This window comes from Myotis nattereri (assembly GCF_964212035.1).
Source record: "Myotis nattereri genome assembly, chromosome: 6".
Lineage (NCBI taxonomy): Eukaryota > Metazoa > Chordata > Mammalia > Chiroptera > Vespertilionidae > Myotis > Myotis nattereri.
In genome coordinates this window covers 79,350,298-79,364,359 of record NC_138081.1, presented here as the reverse complement: position 1 = coordinate 79,364,359, position 14,062 = coordinate 79,350,298, and the positions used below count along the sequence as shown (strand labels likewise).

The window sequence follows — 14,062 nt, the reverse complement described above, 5'->3', positions numbered from 1 at the left end:
TTTATTTTCCAGATGGTGAAAATAACATATCAAGTCAATTCAGCACATATCTTCCATCTACAAGTTCACTCACTACAGTTTTCTACAAAACAACTACTGATGAATCGTAAAGTTTTGACAATGTTTACACTTCAGTGGGACCAATAATAATAATGTTCTGTCAGCATTTCCATTATAAACTTTATTTTTTATGGATTTATGTCTTAGTCATAAACTTTTTTTAGGTTGAAACTTGTTATTAAAATGATTGGATCAGAGATACTCTTCTTTGAGTTGTTTTGTCAATTTCTGGTTTGAGAAGAACTGCCCCCAAAAGAAAGCAGCAAATGATAGCTAAGGCTATCTGGGGGAGGGTACCACTGCTGTATTTATCCACCAACTGTAAAAAACTTGAGTTGTTGGATTTAAAGTTCATTGCAAAAATTAGTTTTAAGAAGCAGCATAAAGCATTCTTTCAAGGTTAACTAAATACTTACCTCTAACTCAAGTGAAAGTTGATCAGAATTAATGACTGTGTATTTAAGGTGTTAAATTGACAAATTGATTATATGAGGTAACTGTCATATACTGTGAAGCAGCTTCACTTTTCACATGTACAAAGGCTTGTTCAAACAAGGAAACTTGGTAAATTTTTCAGAAGAAAAAACTTAAAATAATAAGAGAGATACTGCTACCAGGGTGAGGTTTGGCATGCAAAGTTTCAACACTGAGCAAGTTTTATGGCCAAGCTATATGTCCTTAAAAATAGGGCTTTATAAATGGAAGCACTGGCACAACCTTCACTATAGTATTGCAAACAGTAACGCTATTTTATATAGCCTAGACAAGAACGTCTTTTTAAAAGAAAAAAGCTGGTCTATTTTAATATGTTGGGCTCAAAAATTTTTAACAAAAATAATTGGAACCACTATTTTGCTTAAAGTCTCCAAGGTGAAAAGTCCGGGAACAGACTTGGGACTGCATAAGAGTTTGATTTACAAAGTTTGGCCACAGTGTCCTTCTCCCACCTTAGGGGAGCGTCAGCTGAGAGGCGCTCACTCTAGGAGGACACATCGGGCAGAGACTGACAAGAAGGGTGTTCGTCAGGCAGGTGTGGGGTCACCTAAGAGTGTGACATTTCTTAGTCAATCCCCATGTTTCCAAAAAAAATCCTTCTCTGTATAAGGTTTACCACTCCAACTTTTAAAAGTAATGTATCTCTATTAAAGTGCTTTTTCTTTTCTTTGTTTTGTTTTTAATTTTTCTTTTTTAAGACAAAGCAACATAAGTATTTTTATTGATGTTGTTATTTATTTCTGTTTTAAAAGTCTGGAAAGATAAAGGCCACCACAAATCTTTCCATCTCTAAAAATTCCACCAGGCTCGCTTTAGCCCTAAAGTATGAAAAACAGTAAAATGGAGTGGGGAGAAAAACAACCCATCAAAAAAGTGACAGGCTTTATTGTGTGCCAGGTGTTGTCTCTTTGTTAAAAAGAAAAAAAATAAGGAAAAAAAACACCAAAAACCAAAACCAAAAACAATCCACCAAAAACAACTCTCATATCCCAAGAAGAATTTGTTTTAGTGGCCTTGGTCTTAGCATGGTCCTGCCAATTTCAAGCCCCGACCATACATGAATTCTCTAAACGGAATCAGTGGCTACAAAGCGGCCAGCGTATCGTTAGTCACAATACAACAGTAAGGTTGTGAACATACCTGAGCAATGTTCAAGGTCTAGAGCATTGGAGGATGGGCAGGACAAGACAGGACAGAACAAAAATAAAGGAAGAAAAAAAGAAAAGACAAAACAGTGACTATGAGGCCAGCCTCAAGGAACCCAGAGTCAGCACAAACCCTCCCACATGTTAAACCACCAAAAACATATACCCACCCACAAAAAAGTCAGCAATGAGGCCATGCTGAAGATACTATGGGTTATAAAAAAGGACACCCAAACAACAACAAAAATAAAAAATTAGGGTTAAGTCATGTGTAGGTTTCTCTGGCAAAAGGTATACTTGAAACTGGCCTTATAGAAAAAAAAGCAATGCAAAATAAATCAACTTTCAAAATATCTCCTTTTTAATTTAAACATTCTGAAAGCAATATATATATATATATATATATATGATAGGAACAATACATTGTTTAATAAATCATATATTTTTAAAAAATCACCAAATAGTTTTAACTGTTTTGCTCAGTTAGCTATAGCAAAGAAAAGAGAAAAGAATAGTGCAGATTTTACACAGAATTTACTAGGTTTCCATCACAGTACAGTACCTGCTTATTTAAACCTAGCATATTGCAGACCATATCCCTGGAATAAGGCTGCTCCAATACATATCTCAACAAAGCAGTCTGTGGTTCAAACAGATCCTTTAAAGAAAATAAAAAATAATTATTGCTTCAAGATTAAAGTAAATTCAAATAATTTGAAATTGGGATCAAAAAATCCTCTAAAGGCACTTGTTACCTGCACACTGTAGGCAGTATCTAGTAAAAAAAAAAAAAAAAATCATAGGATTTTAGTGCTTGCTGAAATTAATCTATTCCATCCCTTATTTGATAAGGCAGAGGGACTTGCCCGAAGTCAGACAGAGTCTAAACTTAAAAAATGACTTCAGCTGGCCACATGAAAGTCTTACGCTTCACTGTAAGGAAAGGATTTCCTGCTCAGAAATCAAATCAAAGAGAAGTGGAGGCAGTTTCCAATCACCTCACACAAGTGAAAACAAACACTGTTTCCAAATTTGCAGAGGACAAATGACTTGATAGCACAGGGTTTAAGAGTGGAGGTTCTGGCATCATATTGCCTGAGTTCAAATTCTGGTTCTACCACTTCCTAAACATGGGCCTTAGTCAAGTTACTACTCATTTTGTGTCTCAGTTTCATCACCTGTAGAATGGAGATATTAAGATGATAGTTAAAAATAAGAATTTCACAAAGTAAAGTTTTTAGAATACTGCCTGGCACATGGTAAGCACACAATAAATTCATCTGTTTTTGTTATTATTGCTATCATGATGAAAGTGAAAGTAAATTCCATTTAGTTTGCCATATTTTCACGTTCCAAAATTTTCTGACGAATATGCCGAGAGCTCAGATTGTCACCTTACATTCACTATTTAACCCTCCTCCCTTTTGAACAAATTTGCTAGTTACTCTACATATCAGTTTTGACATAAAACATGTACATGAACAATATCCAGCACTCCCCATACCCTGCTGTTATCAATCCAACACCCAAAATAATATAATGATCTATCAAATCTCATTTTAGAATTATGTTTTTACCTCATTTCCTTTCACTAATATTTGTGGATTTTTCCCCTTTGTTTTCTATTCCACTTGTGTCCCGTCCCCCCTTTTTAAAAATCTAACAAATATGAGGCTCTCTCTCCAAATTTTAAAGACATTGCAAATTCATTTTTCGTCCTCCCTTTGTGAAGAATGAATGAAAACAAAGCATCAATTTAAAGTCAGTTTTAATTCTAATTCCAAGTACTTTGCCAGAGGTGGACCACTGGAGCCTAAACATCTGAAATATCACAAACCAGAGTATACTGGAATCACACATTAAACCACACACTATCTTTCATTAAATATTTACTTCTTCAGCCCTGGCTGGGTAGCTCAATTGGTTGGAGCATTGTTCCGATACACCAAGGTTGTGGGTTCGGTCCTCAATCAGGGCACATAGAAGAATCAATCAATGAATGCATAAATAAGTGGAACAACAAATCAATGTATGTCTGTCTCTCTCTAAAACAAAAATCAATAAATAAAAATTTTAAATAAATATTTACTTCTCTAGTCTATGAAGAGATGACAATTTAGCATCACACATATATTACAGGGTGAAGGCTGTTAGGCGAAAAGTTCCATTATATTCAGCAACATACCTTATCATATGGCAGCAGGCCTTTCAAAGGAAAACGAAGAGTTGCAGGATCCAATTTCCATGAATTACACATGGCACCTGAGTTATTTACAACTGGCAGAAGGCTGCAGCGGCCTGTATGTATTACAAAAAAGGTTTTTAAGTAAGTGTTAACACAATACTGGTCCTTCATTCACTCTACAAATATTTAATGAACATCTGTGCCGAACCAGATGCGGGTTTAAAAAATGTTTGAATTGGGTGAAAATTTGGAAATTGTCTTTGATTACTTTTAGTCCAGGTGGCTGGAGACCAATACATAAGATTGTGAACATACTGTGGGCCTGAAGGTATCCACAAAGTCTGATACCAATTTGTACAGGCCTTCCAAACTCAAATATGTTGCATTTGTCCAAGTATCTAGGACAGAGGTCAGCAAACTATAATCCATGGGCCAGTTCCAGCTTGCTACCTATTTTTGTGAAGTTTAGTCAATCGCACTTCCTATGAGCCTGGTGCTATTCTGCAGACTGAAATACAAAAATAAACTAAATAAATGGTTCACTGATGCTTTTGCACTGCCATGGCAGAACTGAGTAGCTGCAACAGATTGAATAGCCCACAGAACCCAAAGTATTCACTGTATCACCATTTACAGAAAAAGTTTGCAGAACTTTCTAGTATAGCGTCAACATGATTGACTTCAAGCATGATGTTCCTAGAGGCCTTAGTTGTAGCATATGACTACCAGCACATATATCTAACTGCTTGACGAATCCTGCCACTTGGATGGCTCATGGGTACAACAAGCTCAACAAGTATTAAATTGAACTCATCATCATCCTTCTCAAACCCGCATTATTTCAATAATTCATTAAATGATATAAATATCCACTCAGTTACAAAAGCTAGAAGCCTGAGAATCATCTGTATGGTGTTTATTTCGTTTATTTTTGAATTTCAGTCTGCAGAATAGCCCCGGCTCATAGGAAGTGCTATTGACTAAATAATGGTCTATATTCCCAGACAGACCGAGGCCAACATGATGTCTAGAAATAATTCAGGAATATATATGCGCACTGCAAACACTGCCAAATCACATGCTTATTTTTAAAAGAAAATCTGAGAATCTAACAAAACATGAAAAAATAGAAAATAAAATAAGTGAAATAGAGAGCAAAGATGTGAATTGAAATGGGCTAAAAGAGCCTGATAGTTTTGTGTATTGTAGACACAGAGGGACAGGTCTGTAATGATATTCAGTTGGGTAGAGATTCCACGATGCTTTACTATCTCTATTCAAAATTCCCTCTAAGCCCCAGGATATACATCTAGGATGGTTCTGTTTGAAGCTTAGACCCAGTCCAGACATTTGCTCTTCCCTCCCTTCATTCAGCACCAAGTACCTGAAAACAAGTCAAAGGCTAGTAAGCTCTAGAGCAGTGGTTCTCAACCTTCCTAATGCTGTGACCCTTTAATACAGTTCCTCATGTTGTGGTGACCCCCAACCATAAAATTATTTTCGTTGCTACTTCACAACTGTAATTTTGCTACTGTTATGAATCGTAATGTAAATATCTGATATGCAGGATGTATTTAGTTGATCCCTGTGAAAGGGTGGTTCAACGCCCCCCCCCCCAAATGGGTCGCGCGACCCACAGGTTGAGAACCGCTGTCCTAGAGTTACAAAATGACAAGCCACCAAGACATGTGTAAGACACTGTCAACTTTGTTCCATAGTCAGATCATTCAAAACCACACACTCTTTAGTATATTTTAAATTACAATCCTACCACAAATGGAGTTTATCCTTGCTGTGGGCCTGAAGGTATCCACAAAGTCTGATACTAGATTTCCAAGTAACTAAAAACCAAACAAAAAAACAAGCAAGTATAAAATCAAGACTGCTCTGAATATAATGATCATTTACATAAAATGAGGTAACGTGTAAAGGTTTAGTATAAAGCCTGGCACATTGGAATTACTCAAAGGTTGGTGTTCTTTTGCTTCCTTCTGAACAATTACTTACCAGTTCCTCTGCCTCTGAATTAGACCAAGTGATACCACAATGTCCTTAGCTTTTTGATAAAGCTATGTATATTTTATCACATGATATATAAACTGTGGCAACAGGACAGCAGAGGAATGAAACAGAAAATAATGATACCCAGCCAGTGTGGCACAATGGGCTATGAACCCACTGAAATTCGACCTATGAACCTGGAGGTCATGGTACAATTCTGGTCAGGGCACGTGCCTGGGTTTCTGGCTCTAACCCCAGTAGGGGGCATGCAGGGGGCAGCCAATCAATGATTCTCTCTCATCATTGATGTTTCTGTCTCTCTCCCTCTCCCTTCCTCACTGAATCAATAAAAATATATTTTAAGAGATATATATATATATATATACATATATATATATATATTGATAAAAAAGACATAGCACCTAAGGATAAAATTAAGCATTTTAAAAATAAGCACAAAAAAGTAAGGTTAACATAACTATTTTTTATAAAAAATGCTATTAAAAATTTGGGGAAATATCAAATTTACCCAGTGTGGAAGTTTTCCCTCAGGATACAGTTTTCTGATCTCTGTGACTGCAAAATAGGCTGGTAACAAACAGGCATTTCTTTCCAAGATATATGCTATAACCTGAGAAAAATAAAAGGGCAATATTGTTATTCTTGACTAGTCCTACAGATGAGCCCTTTAATGCAACAATAACAATATATTAAAAAGTAGACATATTACTTCAGTAATTTATTGGCTTTAAACTATAGCACAAAGGAATTCACTTATATGTGAAGAATCTCTAAAAATGAAGATTAATAAACAATGGAACGACTGCTGATGGTTAGTAAGTAACATTGGAAATGCTTTAAATATTATTAGACTCCAATAGGAGAGCAAGAGACCAATGTAACAATTCTTGCAAAAAGAACAATGAACGTTTACGTGGTCCATAGTCTGACATCTTATAATGGTTGGAAGTACTTTAACATCTATATTACTGTTTTTTATAATTAAAAATCATGAATCAAAATATAAAAAGTAAAATAGCATCCTTAAAACTAAGTGATTTAAGGTTCCCCAGTAGACTTCCAACCAGGGGAGCAATGGGCAGCAGCTAATATCCCCCCACCCCCTGAACCTGTCTCCAAGGCCCCTTTTCTCTTACTTTCCAATGAGCCGAAGCAGCCCGACCAAGGCTCTATCCTTTGCTCCTTCTATCCTAAGCCCTCCCTTGTTTCACTGTCCCCAGCTTTAATAAATGTACTCTCAAAAAAAGGTGATTTTTGTAGAAGTAAACAAATGGAACATTCCACAAGTTACCATGAGTTTTAAAAGCACAGAACTGCACGTAACAATTTTTTGAGGCTATGATCAAGGTTTAAATTACCTCTCTTGCTGTTAGAAGCTGCTGTACAACAGCTGAGCTCACTGTATTGGGAATTGTCAAGATTTTCTCCAAAATCACTTTTAAGAGATCTCGAACACCCTGATATAAGAAAAAATCCATAGGTTAAAATTGAGTAATGTCCCCCTGTGCCAAACATCTAAAGGTTTCAAGATTACACACTCATAAAAAAGTTCCCTTCACATATCAATTCTTCTAAACGAGAGCTAATATTCAAGTCCCTAACATTAACCCAAAGGATAAGTCATGCTCCAAAATAGAATTCTAAAGAATGCCTTATCATATCAATCAACAAAGAAAGTTACTAATAAATAAAAATTAAACTTTCCACACTCTGCTAAACTTGTTTGAGCTTCAGAACAGAAGTTTGTGGTCAAAAAAAGCTTGATTTGGGTTTACAGACAAAAATATATTTGAATAGAACTTGAAAATAATCTGAAAATATGAACAAAAATATTAAACTTTCTGGCAAATGACCCTTTCTGCTCACTCTCTTTGGCATTTCTAACTTTATTCTCCATTCTCATCCATCACATACTCCTTCAAATTACCCTACAAGGTTATTCTGTTAATCATTCATCCCCTTATACTATTACAAGTTGCATTATTTCAGAGCAGAATCTGATACACAGAGAAGAAATTTCATTCAATATACATTTATTGAATATAAACTATGTGATGAATCTTGTAAAAAAGATAAGAGAAAATATATAAATGAGAGAAATCAGAAACCATTATAAAGCGCAGTGTAAATAAAAAGTAAAAACTGCATATTAACCTAAGGAAACTGAAATAAGTAGAAAAATAACCAGAAAAAACTTCTTAGAATAAATTTTGTATTAAATCATAATTCAAATAAATAATTAACTAACTCATTTTAGATTACAGAAAATACAGAAATAAAGCACAGGGTCAGGTGCTGATAATTCTTTCAAAAAGAAAAATAACAGCCTTGGCCAATGTGGATAAATGGTTAGAGCATCGGCCAGCGAACCAAAGGATCTTGGGTTCAATTCCCCCGTTAAGGGCACATACCTGGTTTGCAGGTTTTATCCCCGTCCCATTCGGGGCATGTGCAGGAGGCAACCAATCGATGTCTCTCTCCCTTCCTTCTCCTCCCCTTCCTTCTCCTTCCCTCCCTTCCTTCCACTCTAAAAACAAACAAAAACAAAACAACAAAAATGAAAAGAAAAAAAAAATCAATGGGAAAAATATCCTTGGGTGAGAATTAACAATAAAAAAAAAAAAATGTTGTGTTCCTCCTCACTAGCATGGTAAAGAATTTTAAAAAAAGAGGGGAAAAAAGAGAAAAATAACAAAAGCGGCTTGAATGAAGCAGAATGGCTTTTGCAGCTATTGAAATACTGCAACATGAGACACAGTTAGAAAGCATATGCTGTTGTTGTTGGGTAAGAGCAGAGCGCTAAAGATACCAATGAAGAAAGGGCACCTGTGCAAGGAAGGTCGAGGTCAAGGTGAAGCAGGGCTGGCTCCCTCCCTCCATCAGTTGATGTCTACATCCCTTCTCAGCTCCACACACTGCTCGTCTGTGCTTTCATGTGAAAAGGGCCCCAAATTCCTAAGACCTGTGGCATGAAGAAGCCCAAAGTCTGCTTGGCAACTTCCTGACTCATCATAAAAACATAGTAGCCACCTGCATTTTTATGTTGGGGAGTGCAGGGAGCTGAGGGAAACATTTTAAATCCTTTTAGGAAATGAGCAACACAAAATAGGTTTTGTAAATGCTTCCACTTAATTTCTCCCATCTGAAATTAAGATATTTACAACTGAAAAATTAATCTTGCCTGACAGTGGTTACTTTTTATAATTAGTAAAAAAAAAAAAAAAAAAAAAAAAAAAAGATACCTTATAATCCACTCCACCAATTATTTTCCGAACCAGTTTAAAAGTTAGGGCCCAAAGTTGTGTTCTTTCCCATTCAAGAGTATCAGTGTTTATCAGGGATTCACAAACCATCCTAGGAAAGAAACCAACAACATTCCAATTATAAGACAGAATTTTACAAGTTCTCTAGTAGCCAAGGTCTGTATACTCTGGCTACTATATTTGTCCCAGTAAGTATTTTTCATAAAAGCATGTTATTATTCATGCACACTTTTTAAAAGTATGTACAGTATTTTATAGATTTTACTTGTATGAATGAATAAACACAAAGCAGGACTAAATAGTACTCTGTATTTTTACTAGAAAGAAATCTAAACACAGACGGTTAAATGTTTACCATCTATCAGCTTGCGGCAGACTGTATTTTTCCAAGATGGCTGCAACCTGGCCAGGGTTTAAGGATTGCTTACTGAACCTAACTTCCTACTTCATTTCCTTATCCTTTTACAACAACAATCTCGATCAATTTCCAAACATTAATAAAAAAATAATAATTCTTTGGATTGCTTACACCCACCAATAAACATACCTGGGTGGAAGAAGACCAGTCTCAACTGCCATTGCTAAGCAGTCATAAAGAAAAGAAATTCTTTTAGGACTATGCTGGCCATGAATGAATTTAACGATCCATTGGATGCACTGTACATGAGATTCCTGGAAAATTAGAAAATGATTATATTTTAAGTCTAAAGTTGTATCTTGTAACTAACAAACAACTAATACTACACACCTGAGAGTACTGCATATCAAGACTATGAATGAGATACTCTACTATAAACATTCATTGATAAAGACAATTTAAAAAAAAAATCGGACTTAGCATTTCAGTTATATTAAGCATAAAACCTTACAGTTATATAAATTAAAATTCCCACCATTTTTATTTCATGGGACCTCTAAAAGAAGTAAGATATCATTAACATATTTGTGGTTAACAGAAAACTCTAATACAGATTATAAGCAGTAACCTATTTAATGGCAAATAGAAATATTCCTATCACTGGGGGTGGGGGGGCGGGCAAGGGGGGAAATCATTATGGGTAAATATATCAGCCTCATGAAATTTAGTGTAAATCTAATCCCTAAGAGCCAAAAAATGAATCCAATGACATAGCAAATTTCTGGATTCATATAGCTTTCAATATGATACAGAAATGCAGTGCGATATCAAAGCCTGTCTTCTAGGATATCCTCAAGAATCGCCCATGTCCTGTTCCTCTGCACTACCACTGTCCCTCATACATACTTCTATTGTTGAACATACGCTGATTTAGAAATATCTATTTTCTTCCTGGCTCCCCCGGAAGAATATAATCTTCTTGAAGACAAGGGCCATACCTTAACCTCATACAAGTAAATATACCCTCTAAATATACTTCCAAGAATTTGTTCTGTGTCTGTATATAATATTATTCATTCTGCATTGTTTAAGGTAGGAAAGATAAGAAGCAACTTCAATGTCAGTTAGTAGGAGACTGGTTAAATAAAGGAAGGTACAGCCATAACATAGAATATTATGCTGTAAGAAAGGAGGGCAGAAAACTTAACTTTTAGTGGATTGCTGTACAATTACTTTCTTAAGCAGAATTTTTAAGGGGGAAAAAAGCAAGGTGGAAATGAACTGTGTACATAGTATACGACCAGTCTGTAAAAATGATTCTACATGCACAAAATACTTCTAGAAGGAAACAAACTGAGCACACTGGTTGCAGAGAGAACACTTTTAAGAAATGAATGCATTGCCACCATGTGATCCATGTGTGAGTAGCAAGTCTTACCACCAGCGCCTCAACGGCACACATTTCCCTACCGATAACGACCCATGAGAAGAAAAGGCACTACTGGCACACACTCCTAAAGGACCACAGCTTTTGCCTTTTTCAGGGATACATTTCCTGGTGACTGTTCTTTGTTACTAAGTGTTCCTATTCTTTTCCTCGCTTTTCTTCTATCTTTATATCCCTATTATAAAAGCATGCATCCTGACTGTGGCATTGCTGTATCTTTACTGTACATTAGTGGTAGCTTCATTACACTGTGCCAATTGTTTTGTTGAGAAAATGAAATTTTTAACCTTTATAATCCCTAAAAGGGCTGTTTTCAAAGGCACCAAATACATCAGAACGGGGTGGAAATGGTGTTTACAGATAGCCTAACACGGGGCCGGTTTTTAACATCTCCCGCTGCGCTGGCATCACCTTGGCTTCCCGAGATACAGCTTCTCCCCGGGAAGGACACAAACCGAACAAGCGGGGGCCAGAACGGACAGACGCAGGCTGATGACAATGTTATCGCTCCCTTCCCGGGAAAACCCCAACACCAACATCAAAGGAAATGTAAAAAAAAAATAAGAAGAAGAAGAAGAAGAAGTCAAAAATCCGCAGCAGTTCTCACCGGAGGAAGCCCGCCCCAGAACTGTCTGAAGGCCGCCAGGCAGCTGAGCAGTTTCGTCTTCTCATCTTCGGGAGTGTCCATAAACATCCTAGGAACAAAAGCCACACGCTGACCGCCCGTCCGAAAAGGGTAATCCGACGTAAGTGACTCCGCTACAACAGCGGGTCTGGCAAACCCGCCAGGCGAGAACCACGCCAAACCTTACAGATGCCATCACGTAAAGAACGCCAGAACCTGCCACGCAGATACTCACCCCGGGAAAGCCTCCTCTATAATTTCCGTTTTCTGTAGAACAAACAAACAAAAGAAAACGCTGTGAATTAAATGTAAGAGAACGCACAGGAGGGGCCTCCTCGAGCCAGGGACTCGGGGTAACGCGGGCGAGTCCTCCTCCCGGGCCGCGGCCGAGCGGACCCCCCCCCCCCAGCCCCCCGTCACCGCCGCGCTGGGGTTCCAGGACCCGGAGCCGCTCCGCAGTTGGAGGGTCGCGGGCCCCGCCCGCAAGCACCGCCTCGCCGCCAAGGCGCGGGGGGGGGGGGGGGAGGGCCGCTTCCGGGACCCGCCGCCCCCGGCCCCCGCCTGGCGCCGCCGCCGCCCGGGCCCCCGGCCCTGCACTCACCACCACCTCCTCAAAAATGCTCTGGAGCTGCGTCTCCATCTGCACCATCGCCCCGCCTCCCGCGGGCGCCCGGCTCGCGGCCCGGGATGCGGCCCGAGCTCCGGCCACGGACCCGCAGAGGGCGGAGACGCCGCGGGGATCCGCGGGGAGACGGGCTCGCTTTCCACTCCCGCGCTCGGCGGAATCCCCCGTGGGGCCCAGTCAACCACTGGGGCCGGACGGAAGCGCCAGGAAGTGCCTGGTGTTTGCTGATCACCAAACGCCCAGAAACCAGGGCGCCAGCAGATGGTTCCGCCGGAGGGGAAGAGCGGCTCGCGAGCTAGACCCTAGCGCCCCCCAGTGGAGCCTCGAACCTAAGTCACGCCAAGGTGTTGTGGGCTGAGGCCGCCCCCTCCTGGCCGGAGCGGGAATTGCTCATAGAGCCTACCTTTGCCAGATGGGCTCCAACACTGCCTGCAGAAGGAGCAGCGCCCCTTAAGCTGATTGTACCATTTGATAAGCTGTAATCCTCCCATCCTTGTTAAATAATGATCCCTGCACTATAATTGTGTGATCAAAGACAGCCTTTTGGGACGGTGGGTGGGAGGTGATCAACCAAGGAACTTGTATGTATACATGCATAACCCAGGGACAAAGACAATAGAGTGGTAAAGGCCTGGGGGGGAGGGGGGCAGGGGTGGGCTAGAGGGGTCAATGGGAGGACATAGGTAATACTTTCAACAATAAATAGTTATTTAAAAAAACAACATAAAACAATAAATATTTTTAAAAAGACAAAGACAGCCTTTAAAATATTATTTATTTATCTTTACTTTATAAACATTTATCTTTAATTATTTATACTAGATATTTCCTGCATGGTATGTCTCCTCAGCCATTGTCCACAGGACTCTGAAAAGCTGAAGGAATAAGCAGGTGCAGACTCAAGGCCGGCTTTCTCTCCAACGCTGTGGAAAGAGCAGTACATCAGGGGCAGAGCCCTATGCTCCCCTAGGCCACCTGGGCAGAGCCCTGGGGAGACTGACCTCCCAGGGGTACCCACGTTGGACAGCCTTTCTATTCTCTAGGCCAGCGCTAACTTAGGACCTGATAAATGCTCAATCATATTACCCATTATTTTCACAACCCCACTTGCTTGATCCCTGAGTCAGCCAACCATTGAAATTTCAGTTCCCCCCACTAATCATAAAACAAACCATGTTAGTTTATTAACTAGGGTTAGTCTTGTTAACCCTAGAAACCCATCTCTGACCAACAACTCCTTTTAACTTTTGCCTTTGTAAACTGTCGTATCCCCTCCATTTTGGAATGTATTCTTCGTTTGCACTAAGGGCAAATCATTATCTGAATAAACTCTCTCTAATTTTTTAAAATTTATTTAAGAGAGGAAGGAAGAGGGAGAAAGAGAGAGATAGAAACATTAATGATGAGAGAATCATTGATCAGCTGCCTCTTGCACGCCCCCACCTGGGATCGAGCCCGCAACCCAGGCATGTGCCCTGATTAGGAATTGAACCATGACCTCCTGGTTCATAGGTCAACACTCAACTACTGAGCCATACTGGCCAGGCTAATTTGTTTTCTAAATACAGCCTCAGACTTTTGTTTACAGTGGATATGTATTTTATTTTCAATTTGTAACTATTTTGAGTAAAGTTGTTATGAACATTCTCAACCAAGCCTTCTGTGGACATGTTCTCTTTTCTGTTGGGTAAACACCTAGGAGCAGAATTTTTGGGTCAAATGATAAGTATATGTTTAACTTTGTAAGAAATTGTCAAACAGTTCTTCAAAGTAGTGTTACCATTTTTACATTCTAATGCTACCAATATGTGAGAGTTCCAATTGTCCCACATCATTG

At 39.0% G+C, this 14,062-nt stretch overlaps 1 protein-coding gene across 1 annotated transcript in view; it reads right to left on the bottom strand.

The window, feature by feature from the left end:
* The window catches only part of MED23 (mediator complex subunit 23), a 42,722-nt gene extending 30,257 nt beyond the window's left edge, over positions 1 to 12,465 (bottom strand). Inside the window, exons 1-11 of the mRNA XM_081094049.1 lie at positions 12,202 to 12,465; positions 11,836 to 11,867; positions 11,583 to 11,670; positions 9,718 to 9,842; positions 9,150 to 9,261; positions 7,266 to 7,364; positions 6,416 to 6,517; positions 5,657 to 5,726; positions 3,886 to 3,998; positions 2,263 to 2,358; positions 1,696 to 1,713 (exon numbers count right to left, since the gene is read on the bottom strand). Of these exons, the coding sequence (XP_080950175.1) occupies positions 1,696 to 1,713; positions 2,263 to 2,358; positions 3,886 to 3,998; positions 5,657 to 5,726; positions 6,416 to 6,517; positions 7,266 to 7,364; positions 9,150 to 9,261; positions 9,718 to 9,842; positions 11,583 to 11,670; positions 11,836 to 11,867; positions 12,202 to 12,249 (903 nt within the window). The 5' untranslated portion in view covers positions 12,250 to 12,465. The remainder of the gene's footprint in view (positions 1 to 1,695; positions 1,714 to 2,262; positions 2,359 to 3,885; positions 3,999 to 5,656; positions 5,727 to 6,415; positions 6,518 to 7,265; positions 7,365 to 9,149; positions 9,262 to 9,717; positions 9,843 to 11,582; positions 11,671 to 11,835; positions 11,868 to 12,201) is intronic.
* Between the last annotated feature and the right edge of the window lie 1,597 nt (positions 12,466 to 14,062).